The following is a 13,265-nucleotide window of genomic DNA, read 5'->3' as shown; positions in this document are numbered from 1 at the left end:
TGTGCTAAAGTTCAGGCCTTGCCTGCTGCAATGCCTCAGTTGATAAAGTGCTCTGTGTCCAGTACAGCACTGGACTGTGCGACTGTAATTCCTAGTCTCTGCCGACTCAGCCAGAAGGGCAACAAGCTCCACTGTTTCCATGGAGTGAGATGTGGAACGTAGGAACAAACGTGCATATTCATTAGGAGTAGGCCACTCAGCCCCTTGAGCCTGCTCTTCCATTCTGTAAGACCATGGCTGATCCGACTGTGGCCTGTCCTATCTGCTCATCGTCGCCTTCGATTTTTGATTGACAACGGAGACAATTTACCTCAGCCGTAAACATATTCAATGGTCCTGCCACCACTGCTCCCTGGGGAAGGAGATTTCACAAACTAACAACCCTCTGAGATTTATAAACAAAAAGTCTATCATTTCCATCTTATATGGGAGATCCCCTATTTTTAAACGGTGTACCCTAGCTCCAGTCTCTGCCGCAAGTGGAAACATCCTCTCCTCGACCACCCTGTCAAGTTGCTCAGGATCTTGTATATTTCAATAAGATCACCTCTCATTCTTCCAAACTCCAGTGGATACAGGCCCAAACTGTCCAACCTTCCTTCCTGCTAAGATAACTCTCTCCCCCACCACCAGGAATCAATCGAGTGGACCTTACCTAGAACATAGAACAGTACAGCACAGAACAGGCCCTTCGGCCCTCGATGTTGTGCTGAGCCATGATCACCCTACTCGAATCCACGTAACCACCCTATACCCGTAACCCAATAACCCCCCCCTTAACCTTACTTTATTAGGACACTACGGGCAATTTAGCATGGCCAATCCACCTATGGGGGATCGGGTCCAAAGCCGACAGGAGAGGTGGGGAACAATGGAGAACTGTAATACCACTCTTTTAAAAATGAAATAATACAAATATGATACCTCTTCATTTTAAATAACTCCGCCATGTGCAAATAATTTGGAAAGAGCGGCTCTGAAGCCATTTTGGCAGCTTATACATTCTGCCTGGATTTCTTCTTTCTATTTCCCACTTTCCTCTGCCCCCCCCCCCCCCACCTTTCGATTTATTTTTCTCTCTCAAATTCACAGCTTGTTTTTCAAGTTTAAACTTGACGAGCCGATTAATCATTGCCTCCCTTCTCCTACCCCCACATCTATTGAATGCCATAGCCCCATGGGTAACAATCAATATAACGTTGTGATGAAGGTTCATTCCCCTGAGATGTGAACTCTGCTTCCCTCTCCACCGAAGCTGCCTGACCTGCTGAGTATTCCCAGCATTTCCTCCTCTTATTTCACATTTCCAGCACAGGCTGTATTTAATGTTTTGAATCGTTGTGCTGTGTCTGTGTGTTTTAGATGGTGTTACCCAAACATCAGTAATGACCCCCTACCACCCACTGGTTAATGACGAAAATGGTTTGTTGGAAACACCCAACTCGCATTGACTTCCGCAATAAATTTTTCTTTAAGCAGGAAACTCCGCTATTTGCAGTATATCCTGAAACTTTTTTTTTTAACCTGGAAATAATCCCAGGTGATTGTCAGGGCGGCTTCTGCCTCCCGTTAACAGCATCTACTTCCTGATGACATCATGTGCCTTGTGATTTATAACGTTCCTCTCCCTGTTGCACGGGGATTACCTGACTGAGGCTGAATTTGCTGACACTGTGGTGATTCAGGTGAGCCAACATCACAGGATAATTAAACAGCCCGAGGCTCCAACCTTTTGGGGTTTTGTGGTCTTCACAGCGCTCACTGTCTGCCTCTCTGCACAGATTTACCTCCTGCGAGGTGAAACAAGCTCGTTCTGAGGCAGTGACACCGCACACGCTTCGTGAGTGGATTGACCTGTCTGACCTGCCGGCCTCAAAGTTGACACAGTGTTTGCCCCCTCTCCCACCCCCACTGGATGGGTTAAATTGTTGTTGGGTCTCAAATGTTAAAACCTAGAATATCAGAAGTTTCTAAGGATTCCAGATTCTCTCCGATACCTGCATCGTTAGTGTATCTGAGCTGCTGTGCTGAAATACACTCAACATTGAAGTAATTTTATTACAATTTTTAAAAAAGAGCAGAATTCCCAACACCTCTCCCCATTTTCTTTCTCTTTTCCCACCCTTTCCCCTGTTTAAATTACTTTTACATGATTGAATTTGTGGTTAGCACCGTTGCTTCACAGCATCAGGGACCCGGGTTCGATTCCTGGCTTGGGTCACTGTCTGTGTGGAGTCTGCACGCTCTCCCTGTGTCTGGGTGGGTTTCCTCCGGGCACTCCGGTTTCCTCCCACAAGCCCTGAAAGACGTGCTGTTAGGTGAATTGGACATTCTGAATTCTCCCTCAGTGTACCTGAATAGGCGCAGGAGTGTGGCGACCAGGGGATTTTCACAGTAACTTCATTGCAGTGTTAATGTAAGCCGACTTGTGTCAATAATAAAGATTGTTGTTGTTATTATTATACGGTGCCCATTTAGAATTCTAATTCTGGATTTGGGGCCCAAGTGATTAGAATTAACCATAGTGTTGTGTTAAAACAAATGGCGCAGCAAACGCTCAGTTTAAATTGCTACGCGATACCTTCCCAACAGACTCTAGCGCTACATCTCAATTGGCAGCCCTCTTCCCGGCTCCGTTAAACTGGAATTTAGTTGCAGGGAGCTTTATATTAATGTTGTTACCGGGTGTATTGTACAACTGAATGTTGGTTCCGCGGGAACCATGGTTCTCTATCTTACTGGCTTTGTTACTCTTTCAGTAAGCTTTTATGTTCTGTGCTTCGCAGAAACAGACAGAATCTAATGTTCGTACCAAGATCCTGCAGCTGATCCAGGCTTGGGCACAGGCTTTCCGTAATGAACCCAAGTACAAAGTGGTACAGGACACCTACCAGATCATGAAGGTCGAAGGTGAGAAAATCTCAACAGCAAATGGTGGCATCTGTGAATTTGCCAACTTCTAAATGACGTCATTCATTTCCCTGTCCTCTTCTCAGCGCTCCCTTCTAGAGCTTAACTTGCTGGATCAGGCTGGGATGTAGTTTTCTGGTCACTCCTTCGAGTGACTGTCTCATGTGAGTGGGGTGTAGCTGTTTGGCTGTGGGGGAATATCATAGTCCAAATAGCCTGGCCTGACACTCCCCCCACCTCCCCCACAAACATTTAGTTTCAGTAGATGCGAGCAGAAGTAGACCATTTGCCCCACTGGCATTTTGTTAGCTCCAGTAGCTTTTCCCTTTTTAAATTTCAAATTGTGTGCTCTTTCACAACATCATGACACCTTGGGCTAGCGCGCGGTCAATTCCAGCCCCACTTGGCCCAGAGTCGCGACAGAGAGAAATTAGATCTTATTTAAAATACTCGAGGTCCTTGGTTGAGCCCAAGAAACTTTGTAACTTTTAAACGCAAGTAACATAGAACATTACAGCGCAGTACGGGCCCTTCGGCCCTCGATGTTGCGCCGACCTGTGAAACCATCTGAAGCCTATCTGACCTACACTATTCCATTTTCATCCATATGTCTATCCAGTGACCACTTAAATGCCCTTAAAGTTGGCGAGTCTACTACTGTTGCAGGCAGGGCATTCCATACCCCTACTACTCTCTGAGTAAAGAAACTGCCTCTGACATCTGTCCTATATCTACCACCCCTCAATTTAAAGCTATGTCCCCTCGTGTTGGTCATCACCATCCGAGGAAAAAGACTCTCACTGTCCACCCTATCTAACCCTCTGACTATTTTATATGTCTCTATTAAGTCACCTCTCAGCCTTCTCCTCTCTAACAAAAACAACCTCAAGTCCCTGAGCCTTTCCATTTATTATGTACAGTATTATAATTAAACCCCTTTCCCAACACCCCCTTCCTAACTCACCCCACTCTCTATACACATACACACACACAAAACAACACAGAGGGGAAAGGGTGGTGGAAAGGGAAAGGAAATGTTGATAAAATCAAAAGGATAAGGATCTTTGATGCACGGGGATAGCTTCCAGTTAATGTCTTTCTGAAGTTCAAGCTTTTGTTTAGGCACTTTTTCCTTCTAGGCTTGCGATGACATTCTCTGGCAAGGTGGTCTACTTTCTCTGCAGACTGAGTCATTTCAGATTCACAGCAAAGTGTCTGCCAGGCACTCGCTGCTTTCAGAACAATAGAGCAGTTCCTTCACTTCAACCTCAAGGGAGAGAGACCTGGAGTTCATTCCTTTCACTTTCAAGTCTCAGAAAGCAGCACACAGGAACCAATCACTGACCGTTGTCAGGCAGAACACTGCCCCTGGCCAACCCACAGGCTGCCAGTTAACCAATCAAACCAAGGCCCTCTCCAAAGCTTGTTCCTAAGATCCACTTGGTGCCGAGGAGTGTGGCTTCTCCATTCCGAAATAGAAAACCTGGGAACACAATGTCCTGGCAAGCAGGCTGTTTAACTTTGAATCTTCTGCTTAAAGGCACATCCCGATTATGGGTCTACGGACCAAAATAATAAAAATGAAGTGAAAGAAATGGGAACAAAGGAAATAAACAGGAAGGTCTCTTGCAACCAACTTCTCTCTGTTCTGGGGTATTTGCTAAGGTGTATGTCTGTACTACATGCAGAGTGCTAGGCTGGCACTGAATAGTGGGTGTTAAGTGTGTAAGCCATGTGTATAATGGTTAAGACATGCAGCGCATGTGTTTTAATGTTGTGTCTTAATTTTAATGCCATCATTGCAGGAAACATCTTTCCGGAGTTTAAAGAGAGTGATGCTATGTTTGTTTCTGAAAGGGTAAGTGGGACAATGCCAGCTTCCCCTTTTATTTACAGTTGGTATAAATTCTATAACGTGTAAAATGAAGGCAAGGAGGATGGTGCTTTCTGCTGTGGCGATTTACTGCTCAACACGGCACAGTGGTTAGCACTGCTGCCTCACTGCGCCAGGGACCCTGGTTCAATTGCGGCCTTGGGTGACTGTGTGGAGTCTGCACGTTCTCCCCGTGTCTGCGTGGGATTCCTCCGGTTCCCTCCCACAGCCCAAAGGTGTGCAGGTTAGGTGCCTTGGCCACGCTAAATTGCCCCTTAGTGTCCAGGGATGTGTAGGTTAGGTTAAGGGGTTATTGGGAAAGTGGACTTGGATCAAGTGCTCTTTCAGAGGGTCGGCGCAGACTCGATGGGCCGAATGTTGTCATCCTGCACTATAGGGATTCTATGATCAAATCCGATGTTTCGAATATTGGGTCCTTCTTAATCAAACATTGAAGTTGGTGAGTTTGCCACAACAAGCACTCTTCTTTGTGAGTCCATATTTACTGTGGAAAGTTGTGCATGAGTATCAGAAGAGCGTACTTTTTAAAACCCTATGATTAGCGCAGGATTTATTTTCTATTGAATATTGCATTAATGATGCCTGCGCCTAGTTCCTGTGGTGGGGGAGGGCGGTGACCACCACTGTTTCGAAGAAAAGAAACCTGGATTTCACAGATACACAGCATCTTCAGCAATTGCTGAACGTCTCAAAGTGCTTCACAGCCAATGAGCCAACAGTGTTGTCACTGTTATAACATGGCAGCGACTTGTGAACCAAGAGAAAATCTTGCCTCGAGTCCAGAGTTGGCTGAGGGTTGTTTTTTTTGGTCTCTCTGCAGGCTCCAGATTGGGTCGATGCTGAAGAATGCCACCGGTGCAGAGTGCAGTTTGGAGTAGTAACAAGGAAAGTAAGTTAATCCTCAGCCTTTTCTGTGGATTTTATTATTGCTCCGTTATCAGTTCTAACATGCGAATCCCATTGAATAACTGGTTAAAATGTTTTGGCAGTCAATGCCATTACTAGGGATAGGTTAGAACAAAAGAGTTTGATTTTTACAACATAACTATGCTGCTTCATAGCCCATAAAGTAGTACCTTTGGAGTACAGTTGTTGTAATGTAGGATAATTTTTGAACAGCAAGGTGAATAACTGGATAGTCTTTTTAAGCACATAAGCATTTTGCAAACTGAGCAATGCTGGATTGTTAGTTCAATATCCTTCTCTTGTTTTAATTTTGTTTGACAGCATCATTGCAGGGCATGTGGCCAGATCTTCTGCGGGAAATGTTCCTCCAAGTCCTCCACGATCCCCAAATTTGGGATTGAGAAAGAAGTCCGAGTTTGTGAGCCATGCTTTGAGCTGCTGAACAAGTTAGTAACTTTGGTCTTAATCTGTAGGAATTCAGACCCGGTTAATGTGCAGGGATGGCTAGTTGGATTTCCGTGATGGAGTCGCTGTGCACTGCAGGGTCTCCTGTCGTACGCCTCTCTATAATTGCATAGTTTCTGGGTGATGCTGAGCAAAGGTAAGGCATTTCCTTATGGGGGGGGGGGGGGGGGGCATACAGACTTAAACCTGTCGTCTCAGAATTTAGAGTCTCGCTATTCCTGTGTTACAAAGGGTGTGTAAATCCTTTATCAGTTACTCCTGGTCGACACAAAACTCACGACCTGTAAGCAGTTTAGGAGCAATCCACCTTGTGTTGTGGCATCATTGGATCGATCATCTGCACAATCCAGTCACCATATTCGTATCGTCCCTTCAGGAAACTTTCCTTACACATTAGTTACTCATGATTCCTTTTTTTCTCCTAAGTGGGGATGATGTAACCTTCCCTCCGCTGCTGTATGTGGTTCAAAATTGGAACCGAAGAGAAAGGGGCAGAGCCCATGTCCAGTCTTGGACTATTATACTGAACGTTATTCACTGTGCTGTAATGATACATTTACACTGAGCATTACTCACTGCTGTAATGATACATTTACACTGAGCATTACTCACTGTGCTGTGATGATACATTTACACTGAACATTACTCACTGTGCTGTAATGATACATTTACACTGAGCATTACTCACTGTGCTGTAATGATACATTTACATTGAGCATTACTCACTGTGCTGTAATGATACATTTACACTGAACATTACTCACTGCTGTAATGATACATTTACATTGAGCATTACTCACTGTGCTGTAATGATACATTTACACTGAGCATTACTCACTGTGCTGTAATGATACATTTACACTGAGCATTACTCACTGTGCTGTAATGATACATTTACACTCCGTATTGCTCACTGTGCTATAATGATACATTTACACTGAGCATTACTCACTGTGCTGTAATGATACATTTACAGTGAGCATTACACACTGCTGTAATGATACATTTACACTGAGCATTACTCACTGTGCTGTAATGATACATTTACACTGAGCATTACTCACTGTGCTGTAATGATACATTTACACTCCGTATTGCTCACTGTGCTATAATGATACATTTACACTGAGCATTACTCACTGTGCTGTAATGATACATTTACAGTGAGCATTACACACTGCTGTAATGATACATTTACACTGAGCATTACTCACTGTGCTGTAATGATACATTTACACTGAGCATTACTCACTGTGCTGTAATGATACATTTACACTGAGCATTACTCACTGTGCTGTAATGATACATTTACACTCCGTATTGCTCACTGTGCTATAATGATACATTTACACTGAGCATTACTCACTGTGCTGTAATGATACATTTACAGTGAGCATTACACACTGCTGTAATGATACATTTACACTGAGCATTACTCACTGCTGTAATGATACATTTACATTGAGCATTACTCACTGTGCTGTAATGATACATTTACACTGAGCATTACACACTGCTGTAATGATACATTTACACTGAACATTACTCACTGTGCTGTAATGATACATTTACACTGAGCATTACTCACTGTGCTGTAATGATACATTTACACTGAGCATTGCACACTGTGCTGTAATGATACATTTACACTGAGCATTACTCACTGCTGTAATGATACATTTACATTGAGCATTACTCACTGTGCTGTAATGATACATTTACACTGAGCATTACTCACTGCTGTAATGATACATTTACATTGAGCATTACACACTGCTGTAATGATACATTTACATTGAGCATTACTCACTGTGCTGTAATGATACATTTACATTGAGCATTACTCACTGTGCTGTAATGATACATTTACACTGAGCATTACTCACTGTGCTGTAATGATACATTTACACTGAGCATTACACACTGCTGTAATGATACATTTACACTGAGCATTACTCACTGTGCTGTAATGATACATTTACACTGAGCATTACACACTGCTGTAATGATACATTTACACTGAGCATTACTCACTGTGCTGTAATGATACATTTACACTGAGCATTACTCACTGTGCTGTAATGATACATTTACACTCCGTATTGCTCACTGTGCTATAATGATACATTTACACTGAGTATTACACACTGCTGTAATGATACGTTTACATTGAGCATTACACACTGCTGTAATGATACGTTTACATTGAGCATTACACACTGCTGTAATGATACATTTACACTGAACATTACTCACTGTGCTGTAATGATACATTTACACTGAGCATTACTCACTGTGCTGTAATGATACATTTACACTGAGCATTACTCACTGCTGTAATGATACATTTACACTGAGCATTACACACTGCTGTAATGATACGTTTACATTGAGCATTACACACTGCTGTAATGATACGTTTACATTGAGCATTACACACTGCTGTAATGATACATTTACACTGAACATTACTCACTGTGCTGTAATACGTTTACATTGAGCATTACACACTGTGCTGTAATGATACATTTACACTGAGTATTACTCACTGTGCTGTAATGATACATTTACACTGAACATTACTCACTGTGCTGTAATGATACATTTACACTGAGCATTACTCACTGTGCTGTAATGATACATTTACACTGAACATTACTCACTGTGCTGTAATACGTTTACATTGAGCATTACACACTGTGCTGTAATGATACGTTTACACTGAGCATTACTCAGCCTGCTGTCATGATACATTTACACTGAACATTACTCACTGCTGTAATGATACGTTTACATTGAGCATTACACACTGTGCTGTAATGATACGTTTACATTGAGCATTACACACTGTGCTGTAATGATACGTTTACATTGAGCATTACACACTGCTGTAATGATACGTTTACACTGAGCATTACTCAGCCTGCTGTCATGATACATTTTTTAGTGTTTTATTAGTAAATTATCTGTGGTTTTGCTCACTGTTAATTGATAAATTTGGTGTTTTTCTCAATGCATGGTGGTCACAATAGGAGTAAATGTTCAGAAACATGCTCCGCAGAGCCTGGAGCCGCAACAGGGCATTCAACATACCAAAAGTGAGTGGTGACGTTGATGCAGCAATTTTGTTGATAGAAAAACGTAACCATAAACTAACAATGGGAAGTATGATTTGTGAATAGAGAGCACAAGCTCCACACCGCCATTTCATCAAATATCGATGGTCTCAGTCATTCTTTATCTGGCTTGGCATGTTTGACGATCTTTGGGAACCGCTGTGGGTCGAAAGCGGTCTAAAGTAAAGAGGAAAATACATTTTGAACTGTGTACAGACGTCCAGAGTTCACATGTCAACATATCAGTTGAGCATATGATGTCTGTATAAAATCTGGTGTTTCATCGCCTCCTTCCATGGCTGTTGTCTTATTTGTGCACAAACTGAAGCCCAAGTGTCCGACTTCTCTGCTCCATCTGGCAAGTCCAGTCAATCGTGTTTTTTCTATGCTGGAGGATTGTACCACCCGCTCATTCACCTTGTCAAAGAATCCCATTGCTTGAATGGAGCAGCCCCTGAAATGTCCCACTGAAAGTGTGTAAAAGAAATGTTTCTGAGGAGCTCCAGTCTGTGTGCCAATTGTCTGTAATTGTATAGGCTGAGTGCAACAGTTCAGGTTGTTAAAGTTAATATCTCCGTGTGTGTGTGTATACCTCCATGGTGACGTATAATTTTTTTTTCACAGAAAGGAAGACCTTGACACCAGTAACATGTACGCCAAACTTTATTCTCATTGAATTGGTAGATTACAATTAAACCAATATATTATTGCCTTGTAACTTCAACATTGTATTAATTATTTTTACCTAGTGTTGTGTAAATCGTGTATTTAAATATCAAGATGGTAAACGTATGTAATTTAACCTTGTCTATAGAATGTTGGCAATCGGCATACATTTTCATCGTAGGTTAAGGAGCTTGTAATGAGTTGATAGAGTAGAATTGTCTATAGCAGTAAAACATGCTGGTCTCCATTGGATCCATCCAGTTTATATAAATAATGCCGACCTAGCCCGGACTTGTAAATGCTCATTGGCAGCTTTTGTTTCTTTGGTGTGAGGGGTTGGAGTTCAAGGGTAAGGAGAATTGTGATCAGTCTATAAAAATATCACTGCCATTGCACTGATCTGGATCAAATAAAGTACTAATCTTAAATCAAGCAAGATGGCTGCATCTCCCAGTGATAAAGTGTCCATGTAAAAATGCCATGTGTGCACCAGAAATTCTTCAGCGAGGTTTCTCTACCTCACCCCTTGTGAAAGAGTGCATTATCATCAACTCTGGTTAATGTTTCCAGTATTTCGAGAAGTTCCCATTCGTGATCCAAATCCACAGGAGAGCATTTAAGAAAGACCAGTTCTCTGAACTGTCTTTTCTCCTCCCTCCCATTGCTTTGCCCTGACAGTAACTGGGCAAGTGAGATGTTGTGGCAGGGACTCCAAACCCAGCAATCTGTGACGCAAGACTTTGTTACTCCATTGGACATGATACCATGTTGTCAAATCTGATGGTTCAATCATTGTCCCAGGACAGTGTAAGAGGGGAAGTGCATCAGTACATGCAACTTGCTGGGTTCCAGGTATGAAGCACTCCTGTTGTGCTAAACGCAGGAGAAGGTTTCCTCTTGAACGGACAACGGTGTGTGAGGCAGGTACTTCCATAAGTCAGCTGGGAGCGGAGGCAGACATGCTGTTGATTGCTGTAATGTTAAGGGTCTTCCCATTCAGACGCTGCCAACCTTTGGGGTCATCACAGCAAAGTTCAAAAGTCAATGCGCAGGCTTCACCTTTGACAGCAACCCTTGTCCAACGTGACAAACCTATTCTCTATAATAGAATAATATTATGCTATTATAGAAGTCACCTTGTTTAGTAATGGAAGAGCCGAGCAAACAGATTCAGCAGCTGACTGTACCAGACTTCAGGTTCATCAAACCAACAGCAGAAAGGGGCAATTCTCAGAGCTTAAAAAGTGCTTGATTTCTCATCAAATTGCTTCAAACAAGAGGACTAATTGAAACCGTCTCTCCTTTTCCTCTTGACCATGGCCACAGCCTGCTCATTCTCCAGCACAGATTTCAACAGGTGACCCGGTCATGTCAGCTGAGGGGTATTGCCACATCAGGGAAGCACTGGATCTCTGACCGTTAACATATAGTTGTAGCAGTTCCAAACTACTAGCACAAATCAGAAACGTGAGCTGATTTATACAAGTTCTTAACCCAACGCCACTACTTGGTCCACACTTGCCAGCAGCAGTTTTAGTGAGGTGTGCCATTGCATTGTCATGTTGCATAATGTTTGCCTCGGCTTTCTAAATCGTAGCAGGCTTCAGCAGAGTTAGCTGTGTAGATTCCTAAAGCTCTGTACATGAATGCAGATCACTTGCATTATTCCAGAAAGCACAGACTTTACTGTCATGTTTCATTTGCATTGGGAGATTGAAATCTGTTTGTTCTGCTCTTTGGTGCAACACACGCTGACCTTTCTCTTCCTTTCCCAGGAAACCTGAAGTCAAACCCGCAGCTTCAGCACCGGTCGACCTTCCCCCTGAATACCTGACTAGCCCTCTATCCCAGCAGTCACAGGTAGACAGCAACTCCGTTGGGTTCAGCATGTTTTGCCGTGTCGTCTTGCACAGTTAGATGCTTCTGTATTTTGAGTTTCTGGGATGAAATAGACGTTTGCAAGAAATTTGTTGGGTTTTTTTAAATGCACAAGCTGGGTAAGCGTGGTCAATAATCCCTTCTCCTTTAGGTAAATCGCCCTTCCAGATTTGGAGGTGATAGCTTTGTGCATGTGCATCTTTGTTTCAAAGTGGCTCATAACCCATTGGACTTGTGCATTTGGGGGTGGCTTTCCAAATTGTGGAAGGAAGACATTACTTTTAACATGGGGACACCACCATCTGACTTGGAGTTACATCCCTGCTGCCACTGGATATTCAAATCTGGAACTCCCTCCCTAACAGCGCTGTGGGTGTACCTACCCCACATGGATTCATAGAGGGTCAAGAAAGACAATTAAGGGTGATCAATAAACGCTGGCCTCGCCAGTGATGCTCACGTTTCGATAACAATTTAAATCTTTTAAAGTTAGAATTCTGAAAATATATCTGTTAATCTTGTGTGTCTTTTCTGCTTTCTGTTTGTGGCAGTTGCCTCCCAAACGTGATGAAGCTGCCTTGCAGGAGGAAGAGGAGCTTCAGCTGGCTATAGCCTTATCACAGTCTGAGGCAGAGGAGAAGGAGAGAATGGTGAGCGACATCCCTGGGACAACGGTAACCACACGAGGAACAAAGTCAGCCCTGTGCAGGAACTGTTGTTGCGTTCACGCGGAACACTGGCACTGCGTTCAGTATCCAGCCAGAGTGAAATCTGGAGAGAGGAAAGATGTACACTTCTAAGCTCACGGCCTCAGTTCACGGCCTCGGTTCTTTAAGTTATGACTTCTTGCGCACTTGTGTTTATATTAATAATAATCTTTATTGTCGCAAGTAGGCTTACATTAACACTGCAATGACGTTACTGTGAAAAGCCCCTGGTCGCCACACTCCGGCGCCTGTTCGGGTACACGGAGGGAGAATTCAGAATGTCCAAATTACCTAACGGCACGTTTTCGGGACTCGTGGGAGGAAACCGGAGCACCCGGAGGAAACCCACACAGACACTGGAAAATGTGCAGACTCCGCACACGGTGACCCAAGCCGGGAATTGAACCTGGGACCCTGGCGCGCCAGCCACGTGGCTTGCGTTCCTCAACCTGTATTGTAACAGTTTTTGAGAAGATCTGTGTTATTTGTTTACTCTTTATTTTCTCATTAATGGACAATTTAGCCTGGCCAATTCACCTACCCTGCACATCTTGGGTTGTGGGGGTAAGAGCCACGCAGACATGAGGAGAATGTGCAAACTCCACACAGACAGTGACCCGGGTCCACGGTGCTGTGAGGCAGCAGTGCTAACCATTGCGCCACTCTTCCTCCCCATTTCTTTACTCTTTTCGAATTAGATCTTTTGCGAAAGCCCAACGTTGT

At 43.4% G+C, this 13,265-nt stretch overlaps 1 protein-coding gene across 6 annotated transcripts in view; it reads left to right on the top strand.

Moving 5' to 3' along the window:
• Positions 1-13,265, top strand: part of hgs (hepatocyte growth factor-regulated tyrosine kinase substrate) — a 39,554-nt gene that overhangs the window by 7,813 nt on the left and 18,476 nt on the right. For 3 of the 6 annotated variants that reach the window (XM_038777007.1, XM_038777010.1, XM_038777014.1), the window contains 8 exons: positions 2,787-2,910; positions 4,716-4,768; positions 5,625-5,693; positions 6,032-6,156; positions 9,208-9,273; positions 9,916-9,942; positions 11,733-11,817; positions 12,387-12,509. In XM_038777007.1, the coding sequence (XP_038632935.1) occupies positions 2,787-2,910; positions 4,716-4,768; positions 5,625-5,693; positions 6,032-6,156; positions 9,208-9,273; positions 9,916-9,942; positions 11,733-11,817; positions 12,387-12,509 (672 nt within the window). The remainder of the gene's footprint in view (positions 1-2,786; positions 2,911-4,715; positions 4,769-5,624; positions 5,694-6,031; positions 6,157-9,207; positions 9,274-9,915; positions 9,943-11,732; positions 11,818-12,386; positions 12,510-13,265) is intronic. The other 3 variants (XM_038777012.1, XM_038777011.1, XM_038777013.1) reach the window with 2 other exon arrangements.

This window comes from Scyliorhinus canicula, chromosome 18 (assembly GCF_902713615.1).
Source record: "Scyliorhinus canicula chromosome 18, sScyCan1.1, whole genome shotgun sequence".
In the NCBI taxonomy this organism is placed as follows: Eukaryota; Metazoa; Chordata; class Chondrichthyes; order Carcharhiniformes; family Scyliorhinidae; genus Scyliorhinus; species Scyliorhinus canicula.
Note: the sequence above shows the minus strand (reverse complement) of the source record. Positions and strands in the feature narration are given on the sequence as shown.